Source organism: Microtus oregoni, unplaced genomic scaffold (genome assembly GCF_018167655.1).
Source record: "Microtus oregoni isolate MIOR12 unplaced genomic scaffold, Mior012 000007F_ref0000211, whole genome shotgun sequence".
In the NCBI taxonomy this organism is placed as follows: domain Eukaryota; kingdom Metazoa; phylum Chordata; class Mammalia; order Rodentia; family Cricetidae; genus Microtus; species Microtus oregoni.
Genome location: NW_024543066.1, coordinates 39,830,943 through 39,848,963, shown reverse-complemented (window position 1 = coordinate 39,848,963; position 18,021 = coordinate 39,830,943). Strand labels below are relative to the sequence as shown.

At 46.4% G+C, this 18,021-nt stretch overlaps 1 protein-coding gene across 3 annotated transcripts in view; it reads right to left on the bottom strand.

The window, feature by feature from the left end:
• The window catches only part of Adgrf5 (adhesion G protein-coupled receptor F5), a 94,768-nt gene that overhangs the window by 43,786 nt on the left and 32,961 nt on the right, over positions 1 to 18,021 (bottom strand). For all 3 annotated transcript variants that reach the window (XM_041655812.1, XM_041655811.1, XM_041655813.1), the window contains exons 2-3: positions 6,889 to 7,014; positions 425 to 479 (exon numbers count right to left, since the gene is read on the bottom strand). In XM_041655812.1, the coding sequence (XP_041511746.1) occupies positions 425 to 479; positions 6,889 to 6,990 (157 nt within the window). In that variant the 5' untranslated portion in view covers positions 6,991 to 7,014. The remainder of the gene's footprint in view (positions 1 to 424; positions 480 to 6,888; positions 7,015 to 18,021) is intronic.

Below are 18,021 nucleotides of genomic sequence, written 5' to 3'. Positions count from 1 at the left end.
GACCTGAGTTCCATCCCCGGGACCCACGTTTACAAACCTGGACATGGTGCTACCACACACTGCAGTCCTAGTGCTCTAGAGGGAAAATCAGGTAGACCTCTGGGGCTCTGGCTGGCCAGCCAGTCTAGCCTGCTGGGGCTGGGGGTGGAGTGCTTCCTGACCAGTAAGAAACACTGTCTCAACAAACAAGGTGGATAGCTCCTGATGGCCGGCACCTCTAACCTACACGTACACTCGTATGCATACATGCATTAAACAAACAAACAAACAAACAAACACATAACAAAAGGGATGGAGATAGTGTGTTTGCCTGGTGACATCAGGCCCATACCCTGTATGAGAGACAGGGAGGATCAATTGTAGAGCTACAGCAAATGCCATTTGGTCGGTTTATAAAGGACTCCACGCAAGAAGCAACACAAACCTGCTCGTTTCTGCCTCACTGCCTCTTCTCCGACTAGGTCATGTTCATGGAGAATCTGGAAGAACAATTTGAAACATGTTAGTGGATACTGGGAAACTCTCTCCCCTTGGCTTCCCACTCACAGGCCGCAAACCATCACACCTGAGCAAAGGTGCAGATCTGGGGTAAGCACACAGGTATGTGTTTGTATACATCAGACCCTAGATCCAGCAGCAGAAGAACTTACTGCTTCTGAGCCTCTTGGCATCTCTGGTCTGTGAGCCCTGTCTGGAAACAGACACCAGACTCCTCTGATCTGTGCTCTGTACCTGAGACGTTAGCCCTGAGTTGGGCCAGTGGTCAGTAACCTGAGTCCATCTCCCCACCTTTTCCCAGCATTCCGCTTGGCTGGCTGCAGTATTTCTACTGTTGTTCAGGCTGCTTAACCACTGCCTGCTTAGTCATGACAGTCCCCTCTGAGGCCTCGTCCTCCTAGACTCCAGATGGCTTCGTGTGGATATGTGCCCAGGCCTCTTTCTAGCTTTGCTGCTGTAAGGAAGCTACTGATATTCACTTTCCTTTTTTGTGAAATGGGAATAAGGACAGTGTCAACATCAAAGGACAGTTACAGGCTTAAGTGAACCCCAAAATGGTATGGGGTGAGTTCTAAGCAAATTTGAGTTATTATGATGTACAGTGGTTAAAAGAAAAGACTTGGACAGGGACCGCTTTTGGTTTTTCTCCATCAGTTGAGGCTTATGGGCATAATGATTGCTGGTTGATGTAGGAGGTCTGAGCCCACTATGGGCGGGACCATTCCTAGGCGGTCAATCTGTGCTATATAAGAAAGGCAGCTGAGAGAGCAAGCAGAGGGAGTAAGGCAGGAAGCGGTGTTCCTCCTGGCTGCAGTTTCTACTTTAAGTTTCTTCCATGGCTTTTCTGGATGGTGGACTGTACGCTGTAAGGTGAAATAAACCCGCTCCTCTACAAGTGGCTTTTAGAAACAAACTAGAATGGTGGATAAAAGAACTTGCCGTGCAAGCGTGCAAACATGCAAGCGTGCAAGCATGATGACCTGAGTTCAAATACCAGAACCCCAGTAAAAAGTTGGAAATGACCTCACACACTTACAACCCCAGTAGAGAGGGGAGCGGAGAGAGGAGGAGAGCTGGGATTTGCTGACTCCCAGGCTAGCTTTTCATCGATAAGTTCAGCGAGAGCTTCTCTCTCAAGAGAATAAGACAGAGAGTGACTGAGCAGGGCACCAAACATCCTCCTCTGGCCTCCACACACACAGTCCCATGTACACACTCGTGCACATGCCCCTCCCCCCAAAACAAAGACTCCACTGACGCTAAGCTCCAGTCTGAGTTCCACCATCAGATAGCGGTGTGGCCTCAAACAAGTTATTGAGCCTCTATGGCTCTCTCTATCAGGACCATGGAGATAAATGTAGGTCATTGCAAAGGTCAAATGGTTACTATGCATATAGAGGAGAAAGCTTTGGTAGCACGTAAGCACTGTCTAGAATCAGATGCCACACTGTTTTGGGATACTTCTCGCCTGTCTGTACAGTGCTACCTGGTTCTTCTCAAGTCTGCCCTTTCCACCACCCATCTGTAGTGAATAGTCCGTTTTGTGGATGGGATCGGTTTCCACTCAGTAGCTAGTAACCAAGCTTTCCCCTTGCCTTGACCTAACATGGCTTTTCTCTTTCCCATTGCTTCCTGCCTGCAGGGAGACTCCTGGGATATCACACAAAGCAAGCTCCCCACGAGGCTCAGCAAACAAGCTTCGTTTCTTTGATGTTTTCCCAGATGGAGCCTGCACACAGGGAGTGTCCGTGTCCGCTGAACACCAGACAGGGTTAAGCACGTCCGCATCGACTGGGTGACCTGCTGTGACTGGCTAGTTCACTTGCTGTCACTCAACTCTAACAAAGTCCCTAAGATGCATCACACACTCTGCAGGACAATCCAGGGAGCTATGACTATCCACATCTCACCAATAACAAAGCATCGGAACAGGAGATCCAATATGTTGCCTAAGATCACTGTGTTTCCGGACCTAGAATCCGAATTTAGCTAGCCTGACTCTGGTGGGCTTAGGAGACACACTGGGAGACACACAGGGCTCCTCTCAGGGAGCCTGTCTTCCCTTGTCATCTCTCCCTGCCCTAACGTCTCTTCCTCCTCTTTCTCCCCTTCTCCTTTTCTTTCTTCTTGTTTTATTTTTAGTTTTCTCCAGACAGTGTTTCTCTATGTACCCCTAGCTGTGCTAGAACTCACTCTGTAGACCACAATGGCCTCTAACTTAGAGATCTGCCTGCCTTGTCTCCAAGCCCTGGGATTAAAGGTATGTGTGCCACCTCTCCCTGCTCCCTTTCTTATTCTTGAGAAACAGTTTTCATGGCCGGTCTCTCTCCCCTTTCTAAGCTACAACTCTGGGAAATTATCAGCTGCTTTGTGTGTTCCCCATCTTGAAGTCCATAAGAAACACTGGCTGGGAACATTACAATGTGTAGGAACTGGGGCTGCGGAGGGAACGTGCATCTGAGAGTTCACAAACGTTCTTGAAGAAACAGACATGATGGATAGTGACTGGAATTTCAAAAGCCCAACTGCTGCTTCCTCTGCAGTGAGGTTGTTGCAGAGGAATGTAAGTGTGCAGGAACTGAAGTCACAGGGGCAATGTATAGGGTGGTTCCCGACAGTTTCCCCTGCTGCCGGCTTGGCCCTGTGCCCAGGCAGAAGAAAGGGTCTACCCTGCAGTCCCGTTTCCATCCTCCGTGGGTGCTGGGGCGAGGTTAGACACCTATCTGAGTCCCGAGAAGTGTTTGTAGGACTCAGACAAATAAGAGGAGGCAATCTCAAAGGGCCACCTTTGGGTAGCTCCCCTGGGTCTAGGCTTCATGCTTCCTGCTTCCTGGTTGGGCTCCTAAATCATTACTGCTTGAGGTATGTTAAAACATCAAGGTGCATTTTACTTCTAATGCAGAGGATCTCAAGCCTTTGTAGTCTGACTGGGCACAACTCTAGGTCCAGGGCCTTGGTGGCCAGTACCTCCCATGTGTGAAGGTGTCTTTAAGGAATCACAACTTTCTTAACTCTTCACAGTAACCATCTGGAACTTTCTGAACACATCTTTATAAGGTATTGTTCCCACATCTTGTCCCCACCCACTCTGCTGTACAGCACTGCATAGAACTGGGCTGTTAGGTGCTAGGATCTTGATTTGAATAGCCAAAAGCTAGAGTCACATCACAAGCTGACTCCCACTGCTCCCTCATACTATTAGCTGGAAAAGCCATCCACTTTCTAAGTCCTCATTCCTACATTCGAAATGACAGCCTGTGCAGAGGTCTATGAGGTGCCTGATACGGCCTGTGACAGTGGTGACACATGCACTCATGTGTCCTGCTGCCCTGGGCTCCCTGAGACCATCCTTGCCATCCTGAGTCCTCAGAGGTTCTAGTTGGTTAACTGGGAGACTCTAATGATTGAGTTTTCTACTCAATTTTGCTGTCTGGCAGGGATAACTAAGGAGGGAAAATTGGTCCAGAGGATCACACAGCTCCTGGTTGTTGTCAGGTTAGACACAACAGCTCCCCCTTGGATCAGAGGATCACCAAGCTCTGGATTGTTGTCAGGTTAGACACAACAGCTCCCCCTTGCATCTGTCTCCATTCTCTATGCAGAGCACAGACCTGCAGACCAGGCTCGGAGCCACAAGTGTGTCCACTGGGGATTTCCTGATGGCAGAGCTTCAGCTGGAAGAGATCAGGCCACCAATTCCAGGAAGAACCCCACCTTTCATACAAGATGACTTTCTAAATAATTCTTGAGGAAGTTGGGAGGCCTGGAGAAGGTAATCAGTCAGGAATGAGAGGTATGTGTGTGTGTGTACTTGTGTGTGTGTGTGCATGTGAATGTGTGCGTGTGCATGTGCATGTGTACGTGTACTTGTGTGTGTATGTGTGCGTGTACTTGTGTGTGTGTATGTGTGTCTGCATGTACCACATGGATGCCAGAGGTTAACTTTGGATGCCTTCCTCAGTTACTCTATACCTTCAGTTTTGATATAAGATTTCTCTGTTTTTCCTGAGGCTCACCACTTTGGCTAGGTCAGCTGAAGGCAAGTAACAGGGATCCTCCTGTCCACCCTTCCCCAGGGTGCAATGACCAGCACGCACTGCTACAAGCTCTGGCTTTTCCACATGGATGCTGGGGACCAAACCTGGGTTCTCATTCCTGCCCAGCTTGAAAACTAAGAATGAAAAAAATCTAAAGAAGGCAAACAGGATGTTCACGAGAGTCCAGGTACCCCACTTCTCAGTCCCTATCACCAGAGAGGGCCACTCACTTCCTTCGCTAGCCTAGAATGCCAGTCTTACCCTTGCTTCCAAGTTGAGTAACTTGAAACCTACCTTACCAAGATTCCTTAGAGAAGGCTAGCAACACCCATCCACTCCAAGGGCAATTCAGAAGCCCTTGGCCTCTGAACTAGCAAAGGTGCATATGTCTCAGCCTTACAAGCCAGAGAAGGGGATACTGTTTATTCTCATCTTATACAGAGGGTGTGGGGTCAAAGATACAAGGAAAGTTAATGAACTCTCTAAAACTTATGTGGGTCGGAGCTGGACTTCACATGCTATGCCAGGGCCAGACATGCACAGCTTGTCACTGTGAGTGTGATCATTGGGGTCACTTCTGAAAGAGAGTTTAGGCTAACCTTAATGTGGGAATCACCTCAAGTTCTTGCTTGAGACACCACATCTTCTGAGTAACCAGTGCTATACAGGCACAAATGTTCCCTCCTCAATCTAATGAGGGGGCTATCTCATCTCCTGCCTTGGTTACACCCCACAAAAGCTGACTCATCTCCCACCTTGGTTGTACCCCACCAAGGCTGGCTTACCTCCCTCTTTGGTACCCCACAAAGCCTGGCTCACCTCCCGCCTCAATTGCACCCCACAAAGGCTGGATCATCTCCTGCCTAGGTGACACCCCACAAACTGGGCTTTGGGAGAAGAGACATATGTGCATCCCTCAAGTCATGAGAAAGAGAAAGACAAAGAAAAAATAGACCAAAACAAAGAGCCTAAAATGAGGAAAGGAAGCAAGCATATAAAATCATTGAGATGATGGCTCTTCATTGTTAACTTCCTGGATCAAGGATCATCCTAGGAGACTAAGGTACACCTCTGGGTACCTCCACAGAGGCGTTTCCAGAGAGGCTTGCCTGAGAACAGACCCACCCTGGTGTGGCTGGCATCACCCCTATGCTAGGGGGCAGTGGGAATGGGCAGGAAGGGGAAAGAAGAAAAACAGCCAGACACCAGCATTCTCTTTCCTCGGTGTCAGGCTGCTGTGGTGCACCTTCTGTGGTCTGCTGTGCCATTCCACCACCAAGTAAAGTCTCTAGAGCTGCGAGCCATCACAAAAGCCCTCGTCTTCGTCTTGTTTATGTCAGGTTATCAAGAAAGCCAATAAACACCGTGATGAAACAAAACAATGAAACGAAGATCAAAGACTCAAAACACACTGTGAATAAATTATACCAAATTCCAATCTCCTCAGATTAAGTTCAATACAAGAAGAAAACTTCAAAGACAAGTTTTTACTTACCTGGGAATTATTAAAACTTTAGCGACAATGACACGCAGACTAAAACAGAATATTCTTATGCCTGTTATAAAGGTAAACTAATTTAACTTCCATAACAATCATAGGAAATTGGTACTACTATTAGCATGATTCTGTACATGAAGAGAAGATGTGGAATTGCGTGTCTCTCCTCCCCGCCAGCAATGGGCCTTGCCTCTAGTGTAAGAAGTGGGATAAAGAATCCCATGTGGAGCAATCTACCCATCCCTCCCTTTACTTAAATGAATGCCTCCCCACCTTCCAAAGACAAACAACTCTTCCTGGGGACTACCCATGGTCCTTTGGCCACGGTCACCATTTGCTGCGACACACAGAGAGATTAAAGGCGTTAGAACTTTGCTGCAGTCCGATGCTCAGGTAAAGTCCCCAGCTTTTCAAATCTGCTTCATCACTGCCAGCCTCAATGTGATGCCTCAGCCTAGCGTCTCCAGACTCTCTGAGATGGCAACACGGCATCATCACCTACAGAGTTTACCACCAAGAACCATGCCATCGAGTTGCACGGTTTTTAAACTGGACTGTTTTAAGCAAATTCACAATTTCGGATGATCTGTATTTATAGCTTTTCCTTGGATGCACAAAGCCCACTGTGGGGAGTGGAGAAGGCCGGGCTGAGCCATCTCCTGACACTAGCACCGACTTCAGACTGCAGAAAGTTGCAGCCCAGTAAATACACCAAGGACTAGCTACGTTCCTGTACAGAACGCCCCAAACTCCCCTCCTACACCGCTTTTTAAAAGAACTGGTTGCTGATTTCCACCTTCCCAGGAAATCAAAGGACGGCAATAGGGAAATCACCGTGGATGAGGACTGACTCACCAAGGGCTGAGCAAGGGGCTGAATGTTCACGCTCAACGTCGCTTCTGAAGAACACGTCACAATTAGCATGAAGCAGAACGCGACTGTCCTTGGCAATTTCATTTCTTCAGATTCGAGTTGTTTTGCCTGAAATGGAAATATGAGTCCTTAGAGACATGGCGATTGATTTATGAAACAAGGAAAAAATTGCTAACCCCCGTCTTGAAAGCCACACCACACAGGACTTTTTCGTAGAAGGGAAGGGAAGGGCATAGAGGATCAAATTAAGAAACAAGCATTGTCTCAGTGGGGATGTAAACACGTCAGGGAGGCTGAGGAGGGGAGGGTGTTTAGGGGTGTTAATGCAAGTAAGTAAAACAAAGGAAGCAGGTTTAGGGGTTCAGTTCCTGCATACATGAAGAAGGGTAGGATGAATGAAAGGGAGGAGAAAATGAGGCTGAAGAAAGAAAACAAGAAAGAGATGGGCAGTTTTGTAAGAGATACTATTTGGCCTGGGAGAAGGTGCGGTGCTCCAAGTGCATGCTGCACAAACACAAGAGCGGGATTTTGCACCCCCAGCACTCAGGGAAAGCCAGGCGAGGTGGCCCCAACTATAAACCCAGCGCTGCTGTGGACTGATGTGAAATGAAATGAACAGTCCCCGGAAGCTCCTAGCCAGCTAACCTGGTGTACGCAATAGAGAACGTTAAAGAGACCCTGCCTCAAACAAGGGAAGGCTGGACACTTGAGTTGTCCTCCAGTCTCCACGCACGCATCAAAACATGTGCACACCCTGCATACATAGATAGGCACAGAGAGATGGGAAATCTCTTTATTGTAAGCCACTATACAGATTGCACCATTCAGAGAACTCACCCCACGTTTGCTACACTCGCTGCACTTGGATATTCTCATGTCTACCCTAGTCTATTTTAACCTTTTTGTTGTTGTTGTTGTTGTTTTAATTCTGTAAGCAACCCGTTCAGTTGACCCTTTGACCATATTAATTGACTAAACCTTGTAAGTATTTAGTTATAAAAATATCAATTTTACTTTATAGCACCATGTCATGGTACAAATATGATATTAATGCCATAAAGTAACCTATGAGACAAACTAACTTTTAAACTCTATTTATATAATACTGGTTATGTATACAGAAGCCTTCCTATAACTGAATTAATCATTCTTGTATTTGAAAATCAGAACAATACACTCAAACCAAGTACATTCAGGAACCAAGAAAAATTAGTTGGTATAGATAGCTTCTTTTCTGTCTTTTTGTGATTGCCCAGTATGTGCACAGGTTGGCTCGCCTATGCGTGCACGTGAGGAGGCCAGAAATCAACGCTGGGAATTTTCCTCTGGAGTGCTCCACCCTGTTTTGAAGCAGGTCTTTCACTGAACCTAGAGCTCATCCGCTGACTCAACTGGCTGGCTGTCAAGGCCGAGGACCTGCCTATCTACCTCCGACCTGCCTGTCTACCTCCGCAGTGCTGAGATTACGGATGCTCAAGACTGTACTGGGCTTCAATGTGGCTGCTTGGGACTGAACGACATGATAATACAGCAGGTACATTGTCCACTGAGCCACTGCCTGGCCCTCTCACATGATGCGTGACAGTGAAAAGAGTCACTGATTGAGATGGAAGATCTGGATTAGGGTCTGGGAGTAGGGGCTTTATTGTGACCTGTATCCTTGATTAAATCTTCTATGTGTTTTGATCCCAATACTTTACCTGCAAAGTAGGGGTCATAATACTTCCTCCCTTAATTCTCTCAGAATTTCCTGAGACGCAACTGAGATTTAAAGCCAGGAAGAGCGCCTGAGAAAAGAATTTGGAAATATCTAAGCACGGCGAATATGACAATGGTTATCAGGCCAATGATCAGTGAAGGGCAGAGGGCAGCCATGAGGGAGCTGCAGAGAGCACCGGAGGCTCGGGATCAGGATGCCACACTATGAGGGCCAAGAAGCACCTGTCAGGAAAAACCGTATGTCAGTCGTCAAGAGCCAACTGCCTTTTCCGCCTCCCCGGTGAAAAAGGGAAAGGCACGGCTCTGTGAAATGTTTCAGTTTGCACATCTGACAATCAATGCATTTTTAAAATTCTTCGGCTGAGTGATTTTAGGGCAATACTTCGCAATTTCAGTTATGGGGGTAGATGCCCCAGGCCAGATGCATCTCCTGCAGGAAACCAGAGTGACACATTAATTGGTCTATATGTACGTGTTTGATATAGGCATAGGCTGATGAAGTCTGCTGATAGCAGCTATCGCTAAGATGAATAAGTCCATCTTATATCTCCAAAGGATACTCACTCAGAAGGCAAATCGATCTTCTCAGGTCCCAACAGAGTACACTGTATACTGGTCGGCACTACAGCGAGGAAATTAATCAAGGGTGTGAGAAATAAGAGATGAGAAAGAGAGCTTAGGGAGGAACTCAGACACCAGGACACCAGAGCAAACCTCAGATCTGTACTATCCATATGCTCCAGTGAACTTTTCTGTTCATTTGGGTTAGAGTCATGAGGAATTATAAAGTCTCTAAACTGTCACCACGGATGCACTGGCATAGGTCAGTGGCCGACACAGTCCCATCTCTCTGATTCTAGCCTCCTTTGAGACTATTCTTGGTAGACATTCTTCTGTCTGTTGAGACAGTTGGGGAAAAACACAATGATACATGGTTTAACTCGTGTGTGTGTGTGTGTGTGTGTGTGTGTGTGTGTGAAGAGATATAGACAGGACCCTATCCTATATTCTCTGGAATGAGGGACAATTGTCAGCTACACTGCAAAGATGGGGCATTGTTTGGAAGCAAGGAGGAAATCAGGACTCAGAAAGGGAAGCAATATTCTAAATAACTGACAACTAGTGTGACAGGGGCTTGGTCAAAGGGAACACAGTGCCAGCAGAAGGTCACTTCAGCTACTGAGGCTTCTGCTTCGTCAGGGAAGAAGTGTGAAGCTGAAATTCCTCCCTGCCTGATATCATAACATATCTGTCCTCCAGCTCACAGACGTGCTCACCTATGCGGAAACCAGAAGGGGCTTTGCAACTTAGTTAATGAGAAAAATATCCACGCTGGTCTAGCTGAGATCTGGAGCTGCCTCCTGCACTCAAGGCCATGTGTGGTCACAGGGGCCTTAAGCTGGCATGCCCCTAGAAAGACATATCGCTTCTCACATTCCTGGAGCAAAGTCCAAATACTAAAAGACCCAGAGAAAAAAAAGAAAACCATCTGCTATCACTTCCGATCCTTCTCTTAAGGAATTAAAGTACTGGGCAGTCTCCTGTAAGGTACCTGTTGTGGGAGCTGACCAATCATGAGAACAACAACCGGGAAATGTGGTCTAGCTTCCAGGATTAACCCCACCGTGCTGAGAAACTTCCTGGTCAACTCAGACACTGTCTTCCTGTCTATGAAGTTTTAAGAGGCAGAAAAAGGAAAGTGCAGGCTGATGACACATTCCAGGAATAAGTCAGGGCTATTCTCAGCAATGCTTGGACCACGTCATGTCTGACTCCTCGGCTGTCAATAGTGATGGACTCTTCCAGAGTGACTGTGCGCCAGAAAAGGCACAGCGAAAATCCAGCCCGCTCATCCAAAACTGAGACATCCACCCCCTGCATTGAAGACTGACCCTCTAGAATCCCAGCAGCGGTCCAGGCTAACTCCGATTTTATTAGAGGTGAGGAAGTGGCAAGGGAGAAGAAAACAGAAAGAGGTCTCTTGCAGAGTTCAACTCCTGATCATAAATAGTCACGTCTAGGTCATCTGATGATTCTGTGGACAATTCCAAGGATGCAGGATGTTCCAAACAGGGCCATTGTGGGATGCTTTTTTGAAATGAATGGCTTGATAAACTCCATACTGCCAAGTCTTCCCACATTCTCTCATCTGCCTCCTCACCAAATACACTCGACCATCTTGGTTTTTCAGATGACGATGCTAAAGTTTAGGGCTGACTTTATCTCACAGCTAGCTAGGTGTGGAGACAGTCAGAACCTTAGAAGTTACTTAAAATGCCAGCTAATCATATTTTCCTATAGCCCGGTGAGCCACATTTATAGGAATTTGGATAACTGCAGCTGGTGACAGGGCTGACAGTCCCTAACCACGAGGGTAGTTTATCACAGCCCAGCCTCTGTTAAGCTCTCTGTAAGGGTGATGCTCTCTGGGCACAGAGTACAAGCCTTTCAGTACTCAGGAAATAGAGGGAGGAAGATCATGAATTTAAAGGTAGCCTCGGCTACACAGTGAGATATCATCTTTATCTCACTAAAAGCTAAGAGGATTGTCTCATTTAACCCTCTCCACAGTCCTTAACTCCGTGGGGCTATTGAACTATTCCTACTTACTGTCCAGATACAGAAATGGGAGCTTTGTTCAGGGCTCAGAGCCATGCTGCTAGTACCTGATAGCGGAGAAACGGATTACCTAGAGACCTATACCACCAGAGAAAGGGCATTGAAGCCGAGAGAGTTTCTTGGTGAAATAGAAATAAAAATAAATGGAGAATTTTCTCAAAATTAACCAGGAAACTGAAACATGAATTCTAGCCACACATTGCCAGCAGTTATCCCTAGGATACGGTGTAGGCCACTTTATCTTCCGAGCCAGAGTTTTCTTATGAACTAAGGCAAGGACTTGACAGAACTCAATGATGGCAAGTTCAGTGACAGCAGTTGGCCTTGGAGAGTTTTGGTGACTGCTTGAAACATTTACAACTCCTTACATGCTTTGCATCTCAGATGCAATCTTGCAGATTGACTTCTAAAACCATCTCCCTCTGATGTGAGTCCTGGCCAAGGCCTCCCTGCCTAACCGGAGTACCATAGCAACAGTACCACAGCAACAGTACCACAGCAACAGTAGCTTTGTCTTTGGCCATCTCTTCAGAAAGATGGGTCTTTTTGGAGCACCTTTCTCCCTAGTCCTTCCCTGCTTCTCTTATTCTTAATGATTTTCAAACTAAAAGCACTTTCACTGGTACCCAAGGTCCCCCATGACCTGGCTTTTATTTTTAATAATGTGTTTAATAAGCTTTCCCCTCCTGATGTTGGCTGATACAGAGGTATCTAAGTAGTGCAAAAAGTTTTCCAGAGTTCATACAAAAGCAAAAAGTCAAACAAAAAACATTCTTGAGGGTGGAGAGTAACAATTATCAGCAAACTATTTTTAGGTATTTTACAAACTCAGATAATCCTGCCATTTACTTGGCTCATTAATCTTCATCTCAGAGGGCTAGCAGTCACTGTGCATTCAAAGTTTACCCACCCATCATGTCCAGGAAAAGGCTGCCTTCTAACACTAGTTCCTTGATGCTGCTATAAGTAGCCCTTGCCCCGGAACACCTACACACACCCTTGCAGGCCCTGGGCCTCCCTGTCCCATGATTCCCTCTCCCATCTATTCATGTGTCCATTTATTAGGTCTTGACAAGTGCCAGGTGTTCTTCTGGGCTCAAGGAAGTGGCAGTCACAAAGACAGTCCTTTCTCCAAAGAGCTTGGAGGCTAATGAAGCAGACAGACATCATTAAAGAATCAATTACTCAAGTCCCTGGAGGATGAGCGGTTCTTGAGCAGTTGCTATGTACCTAATGCTGAGAACCAACTCTATTTAATAGCTTCATCTCTATAACAGTCCCACTGAAGTGTTTCAGGCATGCTTTCTAATTAACAGCACAATCTAAAATTCACTGAGTCACATACCGCTTAAACAACTTTGAATAAGAATTTAAATGTAAGAAGCCTAAATCCAATGTGGATCATTTTATCAGTATGCTGAACTTTCTGGAAAACAACAACAATGACAAAAAACAAACAAACAAACAAAAACTATAAGAGGGAGCTGAGCCAGTCTTGGGTTTGTGAAAGGTGTCCCAGGCATAGTGTTCAAATAATCTCAACCGGAAGCATACATTTCAACTATCTTTAGGGGGAGGGAATTAGAAAGGCCCTCAGGTAGGTGAAATTGCAGTCCATTTAAGGGGCTATAAATGGGTCAGAGTGCCTGGACATCAAGACAGCAGAAGACGGGGATTCTGGGAGGTGAACAGAATCCAGGGTAGGCAGACCTTACAACTTTGACCGCAGGATTAGCTAAGATTTAATAAAGAGTCGGGTGGGAGAGGAGGCTGGAACCAAATCCAACAGAATTCCAAACAGTGAGGTCCAGGCCGAGAGGATGATTGCATCCAGATATTTAGGAATGAGACTTGAGCAGCAGGAAGAGAAAGAGGCCAGCCATGTCGACGCACGCGTATAATTCCAGTGCTTTTGAAGCTGAGGCACCAGGATCTTGTGATCAAGGCCAGCCTGAGCTATGTGTGAGATTGTTTCCAAAAACAAACATAGAAAACTAAAGCAAAGAACAAAAGCCAGCAGGGAATGATGTAAACCAGGACGGTTTGACATTAAGAAGGGGCTGGGCAGTGGTGGTGTACACCTTTAATCCCAGCACTCGGGAGGCAGAGGCAGGTGAATCCCCGTGAGTTTGAGGCCAGCCTGGTCTACAAGAGCTAGTTCCAGCACAGCTAGGACTGTTAAATAGGGAAACCATGTCCTGGAAAAATAAAAAAAAGGATGTGGTCACAATATCCATGCTAAGAGGTGCATGAAGAAGGGCTAAGGGTGTTCACTGAACCTTCAGACAGGATGGTCTCTTCACAAAGGTCTCATTGGGGTAGTGAGGTGGCAATCACCTTGGGAAGAGCTGTAGACTGTGTAGGAGGTAAGGAATTGGAGATGGCAGGCACAGGACTCCAGAATTTGCTCACGATGGTCTCAAGAGAGTGATGGTTCTTGAGTGTGCACCATCTACGTGGATAATTTTGCACCCACAGTTCTTTTTTTCATAAATGGGACAAATTATATTTCACACTAGGGTGATTTCAAGGGCAGTCCTGCCTCTGACTCAACTTGGCCGGGCTCACTAAGGAGACATACCATTGTCCCCTTTAGAAGTAATTGAGTAGCTATCTCTTTATATCCCTCACCTTCTAGTCCAAGGGTAGAGACTAGGTTCTTTCTGAAAACATATCCTTACCAAAATCAAGACTTAGACTACAAACAGTATGTTCACTTATGACCGTACCAAAAGAGAATAATGCAAAACAAAGCTCCTTGCCTAGACGATGGTGCCTCGTTTCAGGAGTAGCTTCACGCACTGAGATTATTTCTTTGTTTACTGGGGATGTAGCTCGATGTCAGAGCAGTTGCCTACCCGACAAAGACTTGAGTTTGGACTCCAGAGCTGTGAGAAAGCAAACAAAGAGGAAAAGGACTCTGCGAGTGGGGGACGGCTTGATGAGCAAAGTGATTGCTGTGCAAGTGCCAAAGCCGAGTTGCCATCCCTGGCACCCGTGGAAGAAAACTCAGCATGATGTGCGTGCCTATAATCCCAGCTCTGGGGAGGTAGAGACAGCAGCTTCCCTGGGGCGCACTGGTGGTTATCCAGTCTAGCCAGCCAATTAGATAGCTCCACGGCCAGTGAGTCAAAAACAATCTAAAAGGTAGGGAGCTATGGAAACAGACAACCAGTGTTGACCTCTGGCCCATATATACATGAGGGTGTACACCTGCACATATGTGTGAAAATGCACACACACACACACACACACACACACACACACACACAGGAAACAAAACTGAATGGATAAATAAATAAATAAGTCTTCATTCATCTGCCTGATGGTTGAGGATCTGGTAAGGATGGGGTGCTGCCCATATATAATCTCCCTCCAGAACTACAGAAGCGCAGACTCAAAATCCTAAGTGTAGCTTTAAGAGGCTCCCAACAGACCTGTATTTACCATGGCAGAGTCGATAAGACTTATCTTCGTTGACCTTATTTAATTCAATGACTCATCCCTGGCACATGCAGGATTATAAAGTCAATATTTATTCAACACAAACACAAAACACAATGCCAATTAAAGGATTCTATTGAAGAGCATTTTTTTTCTATTTAATTTTCCTTTGCCTTGAAATAAGCTTCTGTGGCAGCATTGTGTCCCAGGAGCGCGGAGACCATCTGATTACAGAGCAGCGGTTGTTTGTCCACAATGGGATGGAGTTTTCCAAAACACACGACACATGTGTTGATGCTTGATAACCCTCCGGCTTTCTTGCCTCCTTGTAAGTCACTGGGGGATTTTAACCTTTCAGCAGAGATTGTCATCTTTAAGAAAACATGAAGTTCCTCGCTGGAGTCTTATCTATTCTATCTCATAGCTTCAGTGTTTCACAGAAAGGGTTTCCCTGCATCAGGGAGAACAATGTCAAACAGACATTCCAACTGCAGACAGGGGTAGCTTTGTGGCTGGCCACAGGACCAGATTGAGAAGAAGTAGGTTTCGGTTTCCCAGTACTGTGGGTTTTCCTGCTGGTGGGTGAGGAGGCAAATAACACTAATGATGTGTGGCCACCTGCACCCTGGGGTCTCGGCTGGACCAGCCCTTAACTATTTCATTGCTGGATTGTGGAAAACTCAGACCTATAGCCATTGGTCATGTAATTTAAAATATTTTAACATGTTGGGCTAGGGAGCTGGTCTAGTTAAAAAGTGTTTGCTGGGCAAATAAGAGCACCTAAATTCAATCTCACATAACAAAGCCAGGCTCAGCAGTAGCCATCTGTAAGACCCTGTGGAGCTGGAAGGATCCCTGCAGCTTGCTAGCCAGCCAGTCTAGCTGAAGTGGTGACTTCCAGGCTTAGTGAGAGAATCCTGTCTCAAAAGATAAAGTGGGGGGGGGGTGATTGAGGAAGACACAGAGAGGTAGAGATCCACCCTCAACACACACACGTTCATAACATGCATAGACACGCTTCCAGGAATGCACACACACACACACACACACACACACACACACACACACAATACTCCAGCATGTACTTAGTTAAAAGCTATCTTGGCCTTCTGAAGTTGATCCTTCCAGCCCTGGCCACATCACCTTCTTGCAATGTGGTGTGGCTATCCTTGGTCATCAACTTAATTCTCTTCAACCCTGAGGAGAATTTGTTTTTTGTTTTTGTTTTTCAAGACAGGGTTTCTCTGTAGCTTTGAAGCCTGTCTTGGAACTAGCTCTTGTAGACCAGGCTAGCCTCGAACTCACAGAGATCCACCTGCCTCTGCTCTGCCTCCTGAGTGCTGGGATTAAAGGCATGCACCACCACCGCCCGGCCCATGAGGAGAATTTTAACAATAGGACTATGCCACACAAACTGGGAAAAGAAGACCATAATCATTTCATTTTTCTCTCCAGATGTAACTACAAGACCTTAATGCTCCAAGATGTCTTCACTGGGACCATGTGACTTTAGAGTTTATTATAAGTATCTTACAGAAAAGAACTGATGCTGTGTCTCACCAGAACTCCCTCTGGCTCCTCACCTTGTCCCCTCTGTGACCTCCCTTCTCTGTCCCCTGTTCCTCTGCTTCTCTGCTCTTCTCATCCACCATAACCGCGGTAGCTAGAGTCTCGACAAATGCCTCTCCTTCCATTTCGGCATTTCTTCCTTGACATCTTTGCTCTTGGGGAGCTTGTCTAGCTCCCCAGTTTGAACAGTCGTCTTAGGTGAGAATGCTCCAAGCTTTATTTCTGCCCTGGCCCATTTGCTAAGTGCTAAGCACATAATTCCAGCTGTACTATTTCCATCTGGGTCTAAATTAAGCTCAGCTAGAATCAAATCCACTGTCTTCTGTGTGACCACTGTCTTTCCTAACCATCTCTTCCCGGCCTTGCTTCCTGCGGGTTTGCACTCCAGACATGCAGGCCCACAGACGTACTGTTATTCTTGGGCACAAGAAGCAGATAAGGCTAGGGAGTGACAGCCCACCGAGTAACCAGGTAACTGGGACACTCTTGGATGTCACCCAGTCACATCTGGATGGCAGCTGTGCTCTCCTGAACGCCCCTCCCTCCTTTCCCTGACCACACATCCCTGAATGCCCCTCCCCCTTTCCCTGACCACACAGCCTACACAGCAGCAACTGATAAGTTTTCTCTGGCTGACCTCTCCTCTAGCTCACCACTGTGTCTAACGCAAGCACGTCAAGCATTTTCAGATGATCCGAGGATGGATGCCTAGGCAATCCTTGACAAACAAATCACTGCAACCGAACACCAAACCAGCTCAGCCAAAGTCATCTCCATGATATTTAGATACAGACAGATCTCACACGCTTTCACTGTAACTTCCTTTACAAGAGACACCACAAACATTAACAGTAGACGTGGGTCAGGTGGACTGCCACCTCTGTGTGTCTCCTCGTACTTGACTACTGCCAAGTTTTTTTCCTTTCTTTTTGAGCTTTGAGTATTGTTTTGTACACCCCCTCCCCACCTTTTTTTTTAACTCGATCACAATGACTGCTATCTTTTATTGAGCATGTCTACAGACTAAGTTTAAGGCTTTAGCCACACATATTAGGTTCACTTACTCTTAATGATCCTATCTTATGAAAAGCACCATTATCGTGTACTGGGAAAACCAAAGCCTCGCTGAATTACACAGTATACCCAGGTCACATAGCAAGTGGTAGTGTCTATTGCCAAACCCCACACCCTTAAACTCTATAGCATGCTGTCTCTCATCTTTTCTTTGTAACATGCCGTCTCTCATCTTCGGGTGTGCATCCTTCCTTGAAATACACACCTGCATTTCTCTACCTGGCTGCTTTTCTGGCCCAGCCTTGTGGATCTCTTGGCACTACTCTTGTGGTTTCTGGAGTGTGGCACAATAATTAGGTACCTGAACTCTGAAGTCAGACTGCCTGAAATATAATTATGACTCTATCACCCTCTGGTCTTTTTCTTTAAGCAATTTACTTAACCTTTGTATATTTGCTCTTCTACAAAATCAGGATTATAATAATACAGGCCTGTCGGCACAACTGAAAAAGAGCAGTCTTGACAAGACGCTGGGCGTGGTGCTTGGAGCACAGCAGGCACTCAGTAAACATATGTCCCTCCAATTCTCAATACCGGACAAGAGTGCCTGCATTTTTAACTCCGTGAAACCCAGCAAGCCGCTCGGCAACATCTGATTCCAGTGAGCTGGGGTTTTTTAAGTCTTGATTTGTATGATGATCTTTTAGGAAGTAAGCAAGATTTCAGTACTTTTGAGGCTGCTGGCCTGAG